This window comes from Melanotaenia boesemani, chromosome 8 (genome assembly GCF_017639745.1).
Source record: "Melanotaenia boesemani isolate fMelBoe1 chromosome 8, fMelBoe1.pri, whole genome shotgun sequence".
NCBI lineage: Eukaryota > Metazoa > Chordata > Actinopteri > Atheriniformes > Melanotaeniidae > Melanotaenia > Melanotaenia boesemani.
The window spans coordinates 27,833,747-27,852,822 of record NC_055689.1 but is presented as its reverse complement, the minus strand read 5'-3'; the positions used below and the strand labels follow the sequence as shown (position 1 = coordinate 27,852,822).

The window sequence follows — 19,076 nt, the reverse complement described above, 5'->3', positions numbered from 1 at the left end:
GGGATTGAGGTATTCGAAGTATTCACTCCACCGACCCACAACATCCCAAGGTTGAGGCCAGTTTTCATGACATTAGATTTTATCTGCAAATCGAAACTGAATGGATGGAAACCATCCAGCTGCTTTTTTACTACCTACAGACAGTTACAAATATCTGTTTTGCCATAGATATTTGTACCCTCTGTAGTTGTAGACAATAACATTAAAATTATGTTGATTTTGTTTTTTTTAACTTCCAAGTACAAAAACATCTTTCATGTATTTGATTTAGCTTGTAGCACCATATATATATATATATATATATATATATATATATATATATATATATATATATATATATATATATATATATATATATATATATATATATATATATATATATATATATATATATATATATATATATATATATATATTATTGGAATAGTACAATCGGCTATTTCTCACCTCTCCTTGATGGACATCTGTTTGCTGGACATGCCGTCAGACAGTTGGTCTCCGGACTCTGTGGGGGACAGCAGATCTCCAGAATGGACACTGTGCCTGCTGAAGTCCTCACTTTGGTCCAGGGGCAGGGACTTGGATTTGACCAGTGTCTGGGGAAAGGACTGGGGTTTAGGGGGTGTCTGAGGAGGCACCTGAAGTTTGGGTTGAGACTGGGGAGCTGTCTGCAGATAAGGCTTAGGGAAAGACTGGATGAATCCCTGAGGTTTGGGCTGGGTTTGTGTGTGAGTGAAAGGTTTGGGATATGTTGGTGGGGGTTGTGAGTGTGATTGTGGCTGGATGTATGAAGCAGGTTTAGGTAGTGTTTGAGGGGGATGGATAATATTTTGCTGCTGGCTGCTTGAAATGTGAGATGCTGTCCTGGATGATACTTTCGCAATCAGTGGCCTCAGGGGTACTGGATGATCCTGAAAGTCTGGAAGAAAAGAATATCACAGTTATTGTCAAAATTACTTCTTTTTAGAAATGAGGTCAGCATTAAAAGTGTAAGTCATCCAATCCTAAAAGGAAAATATAACAAGAGAACTGGGTTACCCATGTGGGTACATGATAGTAAATTATGTTTGGTTAGTCTGTTCAGGGATGCCACATCTGAGATTTTGAATTTGTTTGTTAATTTCATTTTCTGACAACACGCAGCAACATATCAACAACAAGGTATCTTTTCTCCAGTGAAGCACTTTTTAATGAATCAATAGAGAAAAACAACTCCGAAACAAAATTTCTCTTTTGTATATTCAATAAAAATTTCACAAAATATGAACCAATTAACCTTTTTAGAAAATTCTGCACTGCCTTATTTTCTAAAAAAAAAGGGTTGTGTTTTGTTTTTCTAATTGTTTTTTACTTTTGCTGATTTATGTTGTGTTTTCTCTTGCTTATTTATTTGTATAATGATGTACTTTGTATTTGATTGTACTGGATTGATTTATTGTCATGTTGTAATTGATTTTTGAATTATTTTTAGAAATGTTGATTTTTCTCAAATGTTTGTTTTTGTGATCTCTGTAGTTTATTGCATTTTTAAATTACTGTGCCCAGTGTTTTGCTGTGTTTTCGGAATAGACACCTTTCTGAAATGCAATTTTACTGTAAATGTTGTATTCACAATCTTCTTTTTGTGATTTCTGAAAATTTCTGGCGTTTTTTTAAGTCATGTTTTCTAAAAAGCTGCTGTAATTCTGACAGTTTTTATTGCTGTAACTGTTGTTTTAACTTTGTTGCTGTGCCTTCCAAACTGTTTTTCTTTTTTGATGTTGTTTCTTTTTCTAAAATATTTCTTGTTTTTGTTGGTGATCTGTTATTGTCTCTTAAATTAAAAGTTTTCCCAAATGTTCTCTCTATGAAATGTTGCTTTATTGATTGTAAAATATCTTTTGTTGCATTTCTAATTTTTCAGTGAGTCTGAAAACCTTGATTTTGCTAAAATTCTGCTTTCTATTTTTGTTTTTCTTACATTTTTGCTATTTTATGTTGTGGTAATGCTGGAGGTGAGCAAATGTTTATCTGTGCATGGAAAAGATGAGCTGTGTCCGTGTGTGTGTATGTCTGTGTATTATCAATAATATTAAAAAAAATGGCCGCAGAGATGAGAAATATGTTCAATAAAGGTCATGTCTGTATGTATTGATATGCTAATTAGCCATGTGGTAATCTATTTATCACAGCTGCTGCCTGATGTTTGAGAGAAGATATGCTGAATTTCAGCCAGCTTATGCTAGGTGATTTACCACACCAATGCTCTGAGGGCCATGACAAGCACAGAACCGGAGTTACAACTAGAAACTACCCCTACCTCCTGGGAGTCTCTATAAGCTACAGCCACATGAAGAGATGAATATACATTTGATCCTGTAAACCGTGTTGGATAATAGTTTTGATAATTCCAACCGTATAAAATAATTAAGCTAGTTTATCATTTTTGAGAGAATTTAGGACAGTGAGCTGCCAAGTCAAGCAGACAGATAAATTTAACAATCTTTGAAAGAAGGTTTTAGTCGGTAAATGTGTGTAAATAAGAAAAAAAAAGTGAACTGAGTCCATTCTTGCAGGACAAGAGGAAAAGTTAGGGTGCATTTAGAGAATGTGTTCCCATCAATGACGATCAGAGCCGTAGCTGATAAATATAACAGTGACTAGTGGAGAATTATTTTACATGGGACAAAATGCTGATAAACACTGAAATTGCATGCAACAACCAAATATTAGCAGATTTAGTATGTTTTTAACCAAGGTAAAAAGGGGCTATACAGAGCTTACTGCATTATTTATAACTACTAAACACACTTTGGGGACAAAATTCTGCTTGTAGTTTAATATCTAAGAGGATCAATGACACATTAGGGGTAAAGGTTAAAGAATAGAGGGAAGATAACTATCATTTAGATGTATGATTGATCTTTGTTAAGGCTAGTGCAAGGACTGTTAGACTTATGGTATCAACAGAGAATTATAGATCAGTGGAAGTTTTTCATACTTCATGGTAAGAAGGTATAATGGGCACTTTAGTGAAGACTGGGTCATGCAGAAGTAAAGGCAGCCTGCAGACAAAGCTTCCATTGTGTTCTACTTGTCCTCTACCTGCTTTATTTAAGTGCAGCATAACAGTTTTTCACTCCAGAGCGCTTTCATCTCTCCTTGCACTGTTTGTGTGCATGCATGGAAAAAGACCACCCCTGGACACACTCTACATAAGCACATGAAAACAGGTCAGGCCCATTTTACTGTAATATGTGAACAGCTAACCCAGAGGCGTAATGTGGTGCAGAGGGACCACAGCCCATTTACGGGCTGTGACAATGAGCAGACACAGTTCGATCTAAATATCTCAAACAGGGTGTCAGGGAAGGGCTCCGTGTTTTCAGACAAAGAGAGCCACGAGGTAAATTCATGGAAAAATATGCTAATTAGATGCAGCCTCAGACGCCTCTCTGTATCAGCCAAATCAAACACTCCCAGCTGGGACATGTGTGTGTGTTGCCGGCAGAAAGCGATCATGCGTGGGAGCATGCTGCCTAAGACAATGAAGATAATGAGAACAACCCCTTCGCTAGCCATTTCTTTTTCTCTCTCTTGGTCACTTCCTTATATTCTTTTTATTTGCCTTCCAACATCCCTGTATCTACTGCCAGCCATTTTATTTATTTTTTATTTACACCACCCCCCATTCCTGTCCATCTTTTTTCAAAGTCAGATACACTTCCTACCTGAAATGCCTTCCTGGTTTCGTCCACTGCTTCTGTCTTGCTCCTGTGTGGTGGAACTGTGAGTTGCTGCAGGCTCCCTCAGGTGGCCTCCTTTTCCTCTTCCTCCTACCTCTCGTCTCTCCCTACCCTCCTGGGAGTCTCTGTCTGTGACTCTCCAGCTGGGCAGAAGCTCTGATTCACTCCACCACAAAGAGGGCTCGGCAGAGTGCTGAGGATGCTGCAGCCTGTCTTTTCTGTCCCTGTCAGAGGAGTGAGGCTTGCTCTGAAAGCTGCCGCCTTGACTGTCTTCTCTGGCTCCTCCCTGCTGTCTCCCCACAACCTCCTCCTCTCGTCGCTCTCTCCAACCCTCCACCACCGCCTCCCCTTGTTGCCTGTGACTGATGGAAGAGGAGGAAGCAGGAGGGGCCCCGGCTTTCTCTCGATTCTCAGGGAGAAGAGGGGAGGAGTTGAGCTCAGACTCAGGGTGGCCTGGGTCAGTACTCTGGGTCATAGAGAAATACCTCGGCGCCCTCTCCTGGTGTAGGTTTGTGCTGCTGGAAGCCTGTTGTTGGGCAGGGATGTAGGGTACAGCAGTGGACTTCTCTGGATGGAAACCATCATCATTGCTGCTGCCTGGCGTCATTGTTACTGTGGTGACAGCAGTTTGGGAGGTGACAGCTGCCACGGATCGAACCAGGGAGGCTGACAGTGGCTCCAGTTTGATTTCTCCTCCATTTCTCAGCTGCAAGAACAGCAGGAGTCATGTCAGAAAGTTGGGATGGACAAACAGACGAGCTGATGGATGGATTTAATGTAATTGGGCTGGGGAAGCTAGAGGGGCTGAGTTGATATTATAGAGGGTACCGTATGTGGCAATACACAAGAAGAACTGGATGAACTAAAATAAAGCTGAATGATCAAAAGATCAAATTTGTTAGTAAAACCTTAAAGGTGTACCTTTTATATCACCCATCACACCCTCCAACTGCTCCAGTAGAAATAGTTTATGGCTTTGTTTTCCAATATACAGCGACACACGACTATCATAATATAATTTGGGTTGCAGTTTAAGGTCTGGATCATTACACAAATCTGAGCAGAACCTGAAATAATAGCAGATCTATCCACATAAACATTAAAGAAAATGCTTGTTAGTTTATTCAGGTTGGAAGGAAGCCTGAAGAAACTAACAGCTTGCTTGCATTCAAATAACTCATGCTTGTTATGCAAAAATCAAGCATGTCACAGAAGCAGCTACCAATAAAAAGAAGCCACAGAAAGCACAAACATAGCATCCTTAACTTTTCATTACATGCTGAATGTAACACTTGATTTTTACCAATGACAATGATCAAGCTCAGCCTTAAAAGCCACTAACATATCACAACACAAACACTGGTCATTAGCTGGACCAATCAAATAAATAAGAGCGGAATAGTTTGATGCAACCAGTCATGTTGTCTGCATAGGTAGCAGGGGTCTTACATATTCTCCCTGATTGGCCTCTAAGTCACCGTTACACACCGCAGATGTTACCGGTGGCTCAGCTTCCTGTGTGGACACCAGTTATTAAATATGACTCACTGCTTACAACAAGGTAGAGACAAAGTATACAAAGCATCTGACAGCTAGTTTCTTGGGGCAGACATCAAGGACATAATTTTTCAAGGCTTACTGTGCAAGAAAAACTCTTTAAGAAGTAGGTCTAAATCTTATGTTGCAAATTCTTCAATAAATGTACACAACATTCTGCCTAAAGCTGCACAACATATTGTTTCAGCATCCACACTGTGATATGTGTCATTACAAGCAAATTCTCATTTACGATTACGAAATATTTACGAATTATGAACTGAAAATTGCTGGACATGAAATGCCTGGTAAAATCATCCAGAATGATTATGCTACAACTTCATTGCCACATACAAATAGAAAATTAAAACAATTATAATTTTTAATGAATGATCTACAGGAGATGGAACATTTTAACTTCACCATCCTAAATATGCTGACATTTCTAAAGTATTATTTAAAGCTCTGCATGCAGAGAGATAAAAAAGAGAAAATGGCAAAAAAAAGTATATTTGATTGCAAAAAGAAGCATGCGGGAGTCCTCAAAAGATTGCCTATATCACTCCCATCCCCTCTCCATACATCCACTCCTCTACAAAAGTCTAAAAAGACTTTTTTTATACAAACCTGAAAAGTAACCTCAAAAGAGTCACTGTATCTATTTAATGACGCTGCTTTCAGCTATTTTTTATAAAAGAGAAAAACTGCAAAATCAGTTTTTTTAAATGCCAGTCCTAATGATCCACTTTTTTTGTCCTGACACATAATCCAGTTTGCATAAACTGACTTGAGAAAGTGGCAAATTTCTGCCTCTCACTTCTCACTATATTAAGGTTTATTTGGCTTTGCTGTGACATCTGCAGCCTTAATATCAAGCCTGTACAAAATTCATCTTAATTGCTGTATTGAAAACTTTTAAGTATTCATTATTTTGTGCAGACAATTGGGAAGAAGGTTGAATAGTGTGACGATATGAACTAAACAGGAGTTTAATTTCTGCCCCTAAATGAGTGAAATGTAGAAGAGTTTTTGATCCTGAACATGAATTGAAACCTTTTTAACCATCTGTTGTGTTATGGCAGTTTTCTTCCAAACAAGCTTTACTTAAGTAGAGTTAGTTGTACCTGCTCCACCTCTCCTTGAGTGATGGGTTGAGTCTGAAAGCGGGCGTTGGCTCTGCGCTGGCGGGTGTCCCCACGAGCACCCTCTGCTGCTTTAGCTGTAGGCTGGGCGAGGCGGTTGAAGAGGGCCATCTTCTCAGACAAACTAAGCGAGGAAAGGTCAGGCTCATCTGGAAAGAACTCCTGCACGTCTAGCTCTCCTCCACCACTGGAAGCCTGACCTGGCCTCTGGTTCTCTTTGGTTTCCTGCTCCTGAGCTGCTGAGCTTGGCTGAGAGGAGGCCTGCATGCTGTAGTATTGTCAGGGGATTGTCAGAAGGTTAACAATGGATGTCAGTCTTTGATTTAAAAACTTACACATGTCAAGAAAAGGCTTCGGATAGATTTTATCATCACATTCCTGCATTATGAAGACAGGAACTTATCATTTTTACCATCTAAAACTTAACATATTGCATATCTCAAGTTTAATAATGAAACTTGTGTCTATTTAAACTTTACTGATAAGAATGCTTAAACAGCTAAGGAGATCCTCTCCTATAAACAAATACACATACATATAAACACCTGACAGTGACAATGTGTCAGATTAGACACACACCAACAGAGAGCTAAGTAGATCAGCACACACATGCCAGATAATCATATAATGCACTCGGATGATAGTAGGGGTTATAACGATCTCTCTACAGTGCCCTGAGTAAAGCCTGGTAAACAAACTACAAGACACATGAAACTGGCTCAACCTCTGACCTTTTTCTCTGTGATATGTAACCTACTTCCTCACTGTAGTTCTTGACCCACATAAGAGAAATACTGCAAAACAGGAATGCTGGGAAACGCTAAAAGAGTTATTGCATAAACAGCAGCTTCCTTCCCCTATAAGGTGCACACGGCTAAGAAGCAGCATGCAAAGGAGCAGAAATAACACAGTAAGGTGAGCTGGTTGGGCAAATCAGCATGACAACCAGGAGAGGGAGATGAAGATCTTTTTGTAAAGGGGCATTGGAGCAGTATCTTCTTCAAAAACAACAGATGCATTTTAATCTAAAGCTGTAGCAAGAACAAAAGCATTGAACAAAAATGTCTTTATCTCATGGTTTAGATACCGTGCAATAGCTTTGTTTCATATTAACTGCAAAGCTACAGCAAAGAATCCAGGAAAATGATCTTAGTCTTTGTTCTGGATTCTCTATCGCTTCATTCTTCATGAAGGCCAAACCAAAAGCGATCAAAGAGGCTGCAAACTATATTACCTAACTAATCTTTTTTCTAATAAACAGATATTTTCTAAAACCACTGAAGACAGTCCAATACTTCTTCTGCACTCAAATTTTGAATAATTTTATATTCTGCACATTAGAGTAAAACCACATATATCCTAAAGGGCTTGATGAGCATATAAAGATGTCAACGTTGTTCATGTGCACATGCATACTTAACAAGGCAGCCCAGCCCACCTGATGCTAGTCACACTGGTGCTGGTTACTGTGGGGCTGCAGACTTGATTTGCATAATTGTGGACGCCCACAGGTTGTGATGATGTGGTGGAATCACTTAGAAGTGGATAAAAGGAGGCATAGCAGGATAAAAGTGTGAAATATTTATAATTCAATAAGAAGTCAAGTAGAAAAGTGAAGGTGTTGTCAGGAATGTGTGAAGATTTGACAAAGAAGGCAAAAGGAAAATAAGTGGAAGAGACAAAAAAAAATTAAAGAAGATTTGGAAAAGAAAGAAAAAGTCCTCAAATTCTATGATGCATGTACCTAAATTCAAGGACTTACCTTGAAGCATTGACCACCTCTTTGTTGGTGACAGGTTGTGTGTGTGAACGGTCCTGAACTCTTCTCAGACGTCTTTCTACGGCAGCATTTCGTGAGCGGGGTTTGGGAACGCTTCCCTCTGATGTCCTCTCCAGCTCCTAGGACAAGTCAGGAAAACACATTATGCTAGCCTGTTAACCGTAACCATGATGATATGGTCTACAGCTTTTGTGTTTGGATTTGTGGGTTTTTATATTAAATTATTTTGCATTATTTAAGTCAGTTTTGTCTTAACATCTCAGTTATCTTTACTTGTTGAATTTAGTAGATCTTGCCTGTGGGCATAGTTGCATGTTATACATGACAATCTGAGCAGCACTGCAATGCTGATTTTGGTTGAGAACATGTTGTAATTCACTTTTTTTGTAACATGACATAAAATTGCATGTGTCAAACACACAAGCACTGACAGCAGCTGTAACTTTAATTTAACTCTATAAGTCTCCGGCAAAATAAAGAGACAAACCACTTCATAACTGAGACATTTGAGGAGTATTAATTGCTCACCAGCAATTCTTAGCAGTTCAAACAATCACAATGCTGATTAATGCTACCTAAAGTCACTAAAATGCCAGTGCTTTAAATACAGTTTTCTAGTTTTGTGAAGTTTCTTAAGTACACTATTAGCATTCTGTATTATTTGTATATTGTATTTATGATCTGTGGATTGCAGCTAGTACTGAGTTTACCCTGAAAAGGGACCTCTTTGCAGCAACACTCATCTTGGCTCTGTCATCCAGTTTTTCTTCATCTGATTAAAAATAGACAGAAAACAAAGTTTAGTGTGAAGGATACGATGAAATTTCGTTGCATTAATTGTAAACTGCAACAACATAAATATCCCACACCCTTTAACCCTACCTTCAGCTTCCTGTAGTTGTGATGGGCTTAGACGGGACCTGCCAAAAAAAACCCATTCATATTCACAAACCGTCAGCATATTGACCACATTTCTTGAAATAGGGAGCCACTGGATATTATTAGTAGTTGTGCAATCTAAATGTTTTGATTTTTTGAAGAGCTCCTTCCAAGGAGCATCCGCTGTACCTGTCAGACTCCAAACGCTCTGCAGAGGTGATGGGCTGGGTCCTGAACCTTTCCGACATGCGACTGTCTCCTGGAGTGATGTACCGTCGAGGCCTCCGAGCCACCCTGTCACTGCTGCTAGATGGATCCACCTCCATAGTTGAGAGATCTGCTTTAGTAGTCTCACTTTTTGAGTGGTGCGTCAGTGTGGAAAGAATAATAAAAGAAAAAAAATGGAAGCACAGTTGAAATAATAATAAAAAAATGACTACTATAAAAAAAAATCTTTAAGAAACTACACTTGTATTAAAAAAAATAAAAATAAAATAAAAATAGAGGACTGTAATACTTTGATAATCAAGCAAACACTAAGCACAAACATCCTGCAATCCAGTAGTAAAGAGCCATTGTCTCATGTTAACATGCAGCAGCAAACATCCAAATGATGACTTGCAAGAAATAACTTGCAAAAGCAACTGAGGGCTCAAACCTACACACAACTGACACATTACATGCCAACTACATACATTCATTAGCATTCATTATTTGCCTGAACCATCAGTGCATTCATTTATTGTAACAGCTTACTAATGAACTATTAGACGGTTATCAAGCAATGCAACATAGAGCCCATGCCAATGAACCTACAACTCAGGTTTCCGGTTGGCATTCTCCAGGTAAGAGTGTCGCAGCTGTGCAACTGACACCCTTGTGTCCAAGGTGCCCATCTCCCCATTAGCCATCCCAGGAGGAGGGTCAACCCTGGATGACTCTTTGCTGGCCGCTGCCCTCTCAATGCGATACATGGCAGAATGCTGGCTTACACCAATATCTGACATGGAGCGGGTTCGTATCTTGGGTTTGGGCCCTCCAGTCATTTCCATAATTCTGTGCTTGGCTTGAGGTAAAGAGGATCCACGCTGAAGGTAGACAGCTGAGTCAAACCTCTGGTGCTGCAATGGTGCCTGCTGCTGCGACTGAAGCTCAATCTCTTCTAGCCGAGGCTCTGGTTGTCTTAAATGGAAGTCTTGCTGCTTACATGGAGGCTCTTGTGTTTGCAGCTCATATTTATGTTGTCCTTGAGACTGTCTTTGTTGCTCCTGTGGCTGTCTCAAGTTGTTGTACTGATGCTGCAGTTGCAGATCTTGCTGAATTTGAGCAACATGTTCTGCCTTTCTGGGTTCATACTGTTGCTGTGTTTGGAGCTCTTGCTGTTTTGTATGGGGATCTTGATCGTACAGAGGCTCTGAGGATGGATGTTGCCTAACCTGCTGGTATACAGAGGTATGGGAAGGCTGCATAGATCTAAAAATTCTCTCCTCTTGGCTGTCATGATTGGAGAGATATTCTTTTCCTCTTTCTCTGATCCGTTGAACTTGTCTTTCCCTTCCTCTCTCCCTTGGTCTTTCCCGATCCCAGTCCTCCTCTCCTTGACTTATCCTCCTCCGTTCTGGGCTGATGTTCTGCCAGTCCATGTCTTCGTGGCGACCCCTGTGAGTATCATCCACACTCCTCTCCCTTCGGCGAATCTCTGAGGGCAACACAGCTTTCCTGCTCTTTAGCAGGCCTTCTGTATGGGCTTCTTCCTTAAGAACCTGCCTTGCCTCTAATCTTGCCTCCCTATGGGCAGCGTAGATTTGGTCAGCACTAATTCTTCTTCGTGGTTGTACCTCTGGGGGTTCAAAAGGTTTGGCAGCTGGTACTGGAGCTGTCATTGCCAAATAGGGCTGAGAGTCTAAAGCAGGGCCAGAGTGTTGATACCCTGACGTAGAGGTTGGGTACATGGTTTGCCCATGGGCAGGCTGACGGCCTGGACTAGGCTTAGGTTGGGGAACAGTTCTTTGTGACATTTGTTCTGAGTGCTGAGAAGTATTCTGAGCAGTGCTCCTATGAGTACGATGTCTGTTAGCCTGGTGCCTGTCTGGACTCCAGTCGGGGGGCTTCAGAGCTGTTTCATCCTTGGACAACCGTTCCCTTACTCGAATTCTTAGAGAAAGGAATGCATAAGACACTAAGGCTAGGTTCACACTGCAGGGCATAATGCTCAATTCGGATTTTTTTGTGAAATCAATTAAATGTGACTTGTATGTGATCTCCTGTATGAACCTTATGCGCACCAAAAGTGTCCTGCATACGTAGAAGACACGACGATGTGACAGTGAGTGTGCGTGTGACTTCTTCGTGTTTGTGGAAGTGAACATGGACGGTAACAGCGGAGCTTATGTAGTAATTTTTAATTTATTATCCAACCGTAGCCAGCACATTTTCGATGGCATCATTTTAAGGAGGAGATTGCAAAAGAGGAGAGCCAGATTTTTGGCCATGACATTTTGTGGAGCAGTGGCAGCAACGTCTATACAGAGAAACGTGTGGGTAAGGAGTCGCAGTCAGGAGTGATGGGAGAGTGATGTGAGCGCCTTTACAGATAAGAGTTTATAAACAATGATGTGTATGACGTGTAGGTCGGATTAATGCGACCTGGCCGTTCAGACTGAAGTTGCATGGCAAAAGAGCAGATACGTTTTAGATTTAGGCCCACATATCCAACTGGCCTGGGTCGCATCTAAAAAAATCGGATCTGTGTCGTTCAGACTGTCATGAAAAGATCAGATACAGGTCGCATAGGTGCCAAAAAAATCAGATTTGGGTCACTTCAGCCTGCAGTGTGAACTTAGCCTAAGACTCCAGATCAGTTAAAGAGTTACAGTCCTGTGTGAACTTACAACCAAAGCAGATATAAAGATTCTTTTTTCAATGATACAAAAATGTTGGCAAAATGTGACATAAATCTACCACTATTTACCTGGTTGCATGTGTAGGTGTCTGAGAAAACATTAACATTAATAGCTAAATCCTGCAGTACATTGTTATTTCAACTGCACGCAAATGTAATATAAATCTACCTAAATCCTACTACCTATTATGAAATATACAGAGGAAAGGTCCATAACATGAGACCATCATGGGACCAATCTCAGCTCCAGAAATCCAACTCTAGCACAGCAAGGTCAAGTAGCAGCATGCTGTGAGTTTTAAATTTGAGTCCAACACTCCCTCTCTAATGTCTTCGTGCTAAAAACAGTAAGTCCAACTATTTTCATCCACAACCTTCCGACCTCTGATAGCCAAAGGTTGCACTAATCTCATTGTACGCCACTAAGCCAAACATAATTGATGGGCATCTGCTTTATCTGAAATGGCATGAAGGACTTAAACAGTACTTGTGCTACATGAGTACACACTAATACTAGCTAGTATAATCAGTTGATAAGACTACAAGGAAAGTTATAGCCGGTGGCATATGCTTGACTTTTAAACTAACTAAAGAGTTAGAAGATAGCCGTAATTAGACCTGAAACCAGCCGACTAAAGGGATGGGAAGTTGAGTTTTTTTTTAACTAGAAAAGACAAAGTAATTTTTTTTGCTAGTGGAGCATCAAAGATAAGTTGTTACTGATGTGTGGCTATGAAGACAGGCATAATCAAGTTTGTCTGGTTAACATATGCCATGTCTCCTGGTGCCTTCAACATCAAATGCTAGTTGTTATTTTTCTTGGCCACAGGCCACTCTAGACGTGCACATATACCCCCAGAACTTTTTATAGGTACACCTGAGACTAAATAAGTTATCTCCCTTTAAAATGACTTCTGCTCTAAACAATGTCAGAAGATTAAAACCTTTCATGAAAGCCCTCATGTGGAAATGGATGTAACAACATTGTTAAAGTCACTGACATGGTACAAGACTCATATCATCTCATTGGGGTTAACAGGCAAGAATCTGAAGAGGGAGCCATGTGAGCTTGGCCTTCAAGTGCTGAGTCAGTGGGTCTGCGACTGACTAGGTCAGGATCTGAAGTTGAGTAATGTTGTCACCTCATCAGCTCCACTTCATTAACGTGTCTCAGATGCCCATAAAGGCCACACAGAGCTACTCTACTTTAACAAGGATATAGGTGCATCAATAGTATGGCTTCATCTAGTTTCTCCTTTAGCATAACAAACACTGTATAATTATTTATTAACAAAAACAAGATAATTCTGACCCTCAACCCGAATGATGCTTCATAGTTTTCACAAGAAATACCAGCTAGGTTTCTGTCTTAGTGAAACAACACAATAAGAACACAGTGGCCAAGGTACTTAGTTGGCTTTTGTGGACATTTTCTTTTAAATGTTTGTTGTTTAACTACCACAGACCCACATCACAGCTAAACTAAGTGTGGCTGAATTTTTATTGGGCATGGTTATATTTGAATAAATCTTTCATTTCTTCCAGCATCTGTCTTTAACCTCATGATATAATCTAAGATCAAGGAAAAGTGCTTATGAAAAGAATAAAGGATTGAATCTTTTACCTGTAGAATAAGAAAAAAATACAAATAAATTGTAATGTCTTAAATATTTTAATGGAGAAAGTTAGAAATGAAGTTTTGTCAGTTCAATAATTTAAACTATCTAAAACACCACACAGTTGTTATAAGGGACACTGGGACTACAACTACTGAATGAAATATATAAAATGGTTATAGGTTTAATTTACTGGAGAAAAGTTAGCTTTCTGTCCACCGGGAGCATGCGTAGAAAATATCTGGCTTTGTTATCTCATCATGGCCTGCTATTAAAGTCTTATTAAAAAAAAATCTGCTTCAAACTCCTCTTGATTCAGTGAGAAAAAGAGATGAAAGTGACAAATATTTTAGCCTTGATTTTAATCAATATATAAAGAACGACGATCATCCCATCTGTAAAAACTAAATCTGGTTACAATGACAGTAAAGATATTCTATTCTATTCTATTGCCAGTTGAAGACACATGTACCCGGTGGACAACGGGGGACTGGTGGGTCTTCACACTGATGACATACTGAATAGACAGTACCTTGAAGGCCAGCTGGAGATTGTCTGAGTGTCACTCTCTGAGTCTGTGTTGAGAGACCAGTCGCTCTTTGACAGGGCGGCCAGGCTACAGGATGACGTGACAATGTCAGACCCAGAGGGAAACTTGTGACCAAGCTTCACTGATATCCTGGCTGTTTATTGAAATCATAACTATATTTAGGTGTCACACACTCTGAATGAATATGTTACGCAGGCTAAAGAACATACTGATGTGTTGATGTGACAAAAAAGCAAAATGTTGTGGATGTCAAATCCCATGAATATGAGGAGCATTATTTATAAGCTTCAGATGATAATACTGTATACCACGTGTCTCTGCCCCAACATCATCAACTCAAATTCTGTTTTATTTACTCCACTTGTTACAACCATCACTCCTTTTGTGGTAGGATCTTTGAGTTTATAATAGAAAGTGACAAGCTCCTAGCTAATGAACCAAGCTGCTGTTAAGTTATATAAACTCCAAAAAGCAACCCTGCTATCTTCCCTCTCACCTTCCAACCTTTCACTCATGAGCGCCTCAAAACAGCTTTCTATGTGAAACTGGAGCAGGATGAGCATGACAGGGCTGGACTCACAACCTAGAAAGATCTCACCAGTGGCAGAGTGGTAGAAGCAGCATAATAACATAACCTATTATCAGAATATTACTGTCTGTACATGTCCTCTTGTAAACTATACCTAAAGGTAGGAACTTTGAATAGTAAGTAGAAGGCACATATCCACCTATATAATATGTTCACACCACCCATTCTGTAAATCACTTGTAAATTACTGACATAACATACTATATAAATACTGTTAATTTTTGCACTGGTTAGATGCTAACCTGCATTTCGTTGCCCTGTACCTGTACACGTGTAATGACAATAAAGCTGAATCTAATCTAATCTAATCTAGTCAGCTCAGAATCCTACTAAAACATTAATGATTTCTCTAGTTGTAGTCAATTTTCTGCATGCATGAAATCCTATATGCAGTAGCTTGAAATAGCTTTGTTTCTAGTTTTGAGGCATTTTTGATTAGAAAGATGCTTCATGAAAGTCATTACCCAACATTAGAATATATACATTAAGATCAGGAAAAATGTTATTAATATGTAAAAAAAAATGTATATTTGTCCAACATTTTACAACAAAATATGGTGCAATTTAAAGTTAAAAACCAATTGAAAGAACTGGTAAGTTTTTATACACTTACCCCTGCCTGTTGAGGATGCTCTGAGCCTGTTGCTCTATGAATAAATCTCCAGGTGAGATGCCATAACGAGTGGAGGGCAGGGATGCCCGGCGGGCAGTGCGAGGAGAGCTGGGCACCGCTGCAATACTGTAATCCCTGCTGGAGGCGGGGCTTTGCTCCTGGTGGGCAGAATCCTGGTGGTGCGTGTGCTGTTGGGGTTGTGGCTGAGGCTGATGCCGATGTTGCTCATGCGTCCTGGTTTTAGAAGAGACCGATCGCTCCTGAGTGCCACCACGGCGGTAGTTTTCTATATTCAACTCTCTTTCCCGCTCTGAAAATCTGCTCCGTCTGTCTTGTGTCAGTGGTGGGGCTTGGTTTGAGTGGGCGGGGCTCACAGTTTCAGCAGGTGCAGAATCTGGGTGTGTCCTCATGTAAACCCTGCCTACTCCAGAGCGGTATGGCACCCTGGGGTCCCGTCCTTGCGCCTCCACCTCTGTTCTGTCTCTGTCTTGCCTGGGGGCAGTTTGTCGATCAGAGGTGTCTGGATCCTGTCTGGAGCGGTGGCGCGGCGTGTAATCGATGTCTGCTTCCTGATCCAGGAGGATGCCATAACGTTCTGACAGCTGGCGGCGGCGTTCAGCTTTGTATCGGGCGATGCGTTCAGCCTTGGAACTGAGGCTGGTAGAATCTGCTGGGCCAGACGTGGGTGTGGAGGAGGTGGATAATGTTACTGGGTCAACATAAACTACAACCGGCTCTGGGCGGCCACTGCCAACACCACCTTTGACCTGAAGTGATCTGTCTGGAGACGCCACTTTCTTCCGTGGGGTATCCAGCTCCTCTCGACTGTAGCGCCTCACTGCAGTAAACAGTTTAAATATTTCATTACTAATCAACAACATTCCTTGACAAGCAAGAATTACTCTATCATGTAAAAAGAAATAATGTTAAGGTTTAATGTGTATAGAGGATAAATAAGTATGACTTATTTAGAAGGGCTGTTACAAAAATTGGCAGCATGGCTTAAATTTGTAGTGCTGCATCTGAATACACCATAAAACTTCTTGAAGAATGTCCTTTTGGGCCAATGAGACAAAAGAAGAGGTGTTTGGAAAAAATTAAACATCATACCAGCTTAAACTTCTCATACTAACAGCGAAGCACGGTGGTGGAAGCCTGATGATGAGGGCTTGTTTTGTGGGTTTAATGAAAATGAAAATCAGAAGTTTTGAATAGACACAGAGTCCAGACCTCAGCCTGACTGAAATGCTGTGATGCTGTGGAGGGACCTTAAAGCCTTTTTTCCATTGGTACCTTTTCAGCTTAACTCAAGTCTGCTTGGTTTAAGTTGTTTTCCACTACAGTTGAGTACCACTTCAATGTGAGTGAGGTTGCTATAGCAAGGCAGCCCAAAAGTCTTGTGACATCATTTATATGGAACATAAACACCTTCTCGTTTCAGGTTATTCCATCTAGCTCCCTCTGGGTTCACCCACTGAGCACAGAAATGTTTGCAACTCATCGCTGGACCATGGTGTTGGTTTGTGTGCTTTCATTTACCTCCCTGGTGATCATAGAAAAAATAAAATCGTATGGTCACTCTCTAGGTTTTTAAATTGGTGGAGTTTTTGTGCTGGAGTCTGTTTAATAACTTATCCAGTGACATCATTCCTTAGCCAATCAGTGGCTGCATTTTCTGCACGACTCAGCTAGCTTGGAACCTTGGCCGAGTAGGTGCTAAAAAAGTACCTAATACCAGGTGCTACTACCTAATGGAAAACTCGAAATACCAAGTCGAGTCAAATTGAGCCAACTAAATCAATCAGCTGAAGCAACACTGGAAAAAGGGTGAGCCAATATTACTAATGCACTTATACTTAACACATCACTGGCATTCACATGACTGAATTCCCTTCTTGGAAAATCTGAGCAACAGGCAACACCTTCATTGGATGAACAGGTGAAAGTACGAAAATGTTTACTGACATTCAGTAAAGCACATTTTAACTGATCATACCCGTCACACGAGGCTCACACGGGTCAGAGGCACGGGTGTATCGCGGTGGATCCTCCTCCAACATCCTGTTGGCTACCAAACCACCTGGAACCAGAGCAGGAGGTGCTTCACTTTCAATCCCCTCCAGGCGCCGGGCTATCCTTTCCTTCCTTGTCAGAGACAGCAGCGATTTAGCTGAGCAAGTACTTATAAAAAAAATTCATATGAGTTTAAAACCAAGGTATACCTGTTCATCCCCAGATCCTTGGACACTGCTCTCTCAAAGTTTTTCTTCAACTCTGACACTAAAAATATTAGATTTTACAGAACAGAATTTTAAAATAAAAAACAAAGTTAAAAGTAAAATAATATCTGTTTTGCTCCATGTTACTGTGACATACCCTTGGGAAGGATGACCAGAAGTTTGGCATCTGTATCCGAAACACTCTTGACCAAGGTGGTCTTGCCTTTTAAGGAGAAGTCGCTCTGAAAACTTAAAGTGTGCAACAGAATCACAAACTTGCTATCAAATAATATAAGAAGACTATTAGATGCATGAGAGAATAAGAAATGTATAGTCCAAATCTTGTTAGGGCAGCAGACAAGACTCCTACCTTACCCTTCAATACAGCATTGCCTTAACTAAAGTCTTAAAGAGGTGTTATCAGGTGAGGGGAGATCAGTTGGCACTGCTAACAACATCCAACTAAAGAATTAGGTCATTTAATCCTGTTACTCCTCCAAATAGAGGGCATCTATCAAGGTTTTCTTCCAATGTTTTTGCTTGGCAACATCATCATTTCAAATAAGCCAAAATTAATTAACTCAATGCTCTTCTTTCTAACGGTTATCATTATTTTTTCTACCAGAAATGTTAGTTATCTATTCCTGTCTCTAATTATGTGCACATAAATCAACTTCTGAAAAGATTGCTAAAATTATTGTGAGGAATTACTAATATAATAGCATTTAGCTTCTATCTTTAGAGCTGAACACATTCTGGGTAAAGTTAATTTCCCTACAATGTTGGAGCGCTAATGCTCTTATATGAAGGCAACCAGAGGAAGCGAAGTAATCTAATGCAAAAAAGGGGCCTTGGTGCACAGTGGTCCTGGGGGAGGTATTATACCTCTAATGCCATGAGAACAAAAAGCATAATCTGTTTCAGACATCCTCAGCTTTATAAGCCTTATAAGATAAAGCAGTCTGGTAAATATATATATGCTTAATAATGCTGATTTTGATAAGAGGGAAATGTAAATACAAAATATAATTTGCAACAAATATAAGATAGAGAGCATTTGCTTACCCACCTTAAGGCGTCTGTTGGCAGGGAGGTTGAGCTGCTAAGTTTAGTCAGAGCTTTCGATCCAAATCCTGAGAAGAGAAACAGAATTAAATCATACTTAAATAATAATTAAATCCACACCGCACCTTTCTGACACTTGAAAACTGAATTACGTTAGGCTACATTTTCTTAATTTGCAATACTTTCTATATTTAGGCTCAACAGATAAAATAATAATAATAATCAATAAATAAATAAATTTATTGTTCCGAATAAGTTGAACCTGGCCCTATAAGGGCCAACTAGATTAGGCCACACTTCTATGTAAGTAATTCTACTATTTAGTCTCCAGTCTGTGAGGTTGGATGGTACAATCAAATAAATACTGCAAATAAAGCTCCCTTAATTATACCATATGATATACTTTGATGTGATGTCAGATTCCTCCCTCTGCTTGTATTATGTTTTTATGCCATGCCAT

General features: G+C 40.1%; 1 protein-coding gene across 2 annotated transcripts in view; it reads right to left on the bottom strand.

Moving 5' to 3' along the window:
* Positions 1–19,076, bottom strand: part of LOC121644740 (supervillin-like) — a 54,255-nt gene that overhangs the window by 22,156 nt on the left and 13,023 nt on the right. For both annotated transcript variants that reach the window (XM_041992908.1, XM_041992907.1), the window contains 15 exons: positions 18,621–18,684; positions 17,709–17,800; positions 17,555–17,612; positions 17,329–17,477; positions 15,333–16,170; positions 9,879–11,216; positions 9,252–9,416; positions 9,066–9,103; positions 8,894–8,955; positions 8,166–8,302; positions 7,842–7,937; positions 6,386–6,671; positions 5,175–5,240; positions 3,711–4,431; positions 448–919 (listed from right to left, as the gene is read on the bottom strand). In XM_041992908.1, the coding sequence (XP_041848842.1) occupies positions 448–919; positions 3,711–4,431; positions 5,175–5,240; positions 6,386–6,671; positions 7,842–7,937; positions 8,166–8,302; positions 8,894–8,955; positions 9,066–9,103; positions 9,252–9,416; positions 9,879–11,216; positions 15,333–16,170; positions 17,329–17,477; positions 17,555–17,562 (4,376 nt within the window). In that variant the 5' untranslated portion in view covers positions 17,563–17,612; positions 17,709–17,800; positions 18,621–18,684. The remainder of the gene's footprint in view (positions 1–447; positions 920–3,710; positions 4,432–5,174; positions 5,241–6,385; positions 6,672–7,841; positions 7,938–8,165; positions 8,303–8,893; positions 8,956–9,065; positions 9,104–9,251; positions 9,417–9,878; positions 11,217–15,332; positions 16,171–17,328; positions 17,478–17,554; positions 17,613–17,708; positions 17,801–18,620; positions 18,685–19,076) is intronic.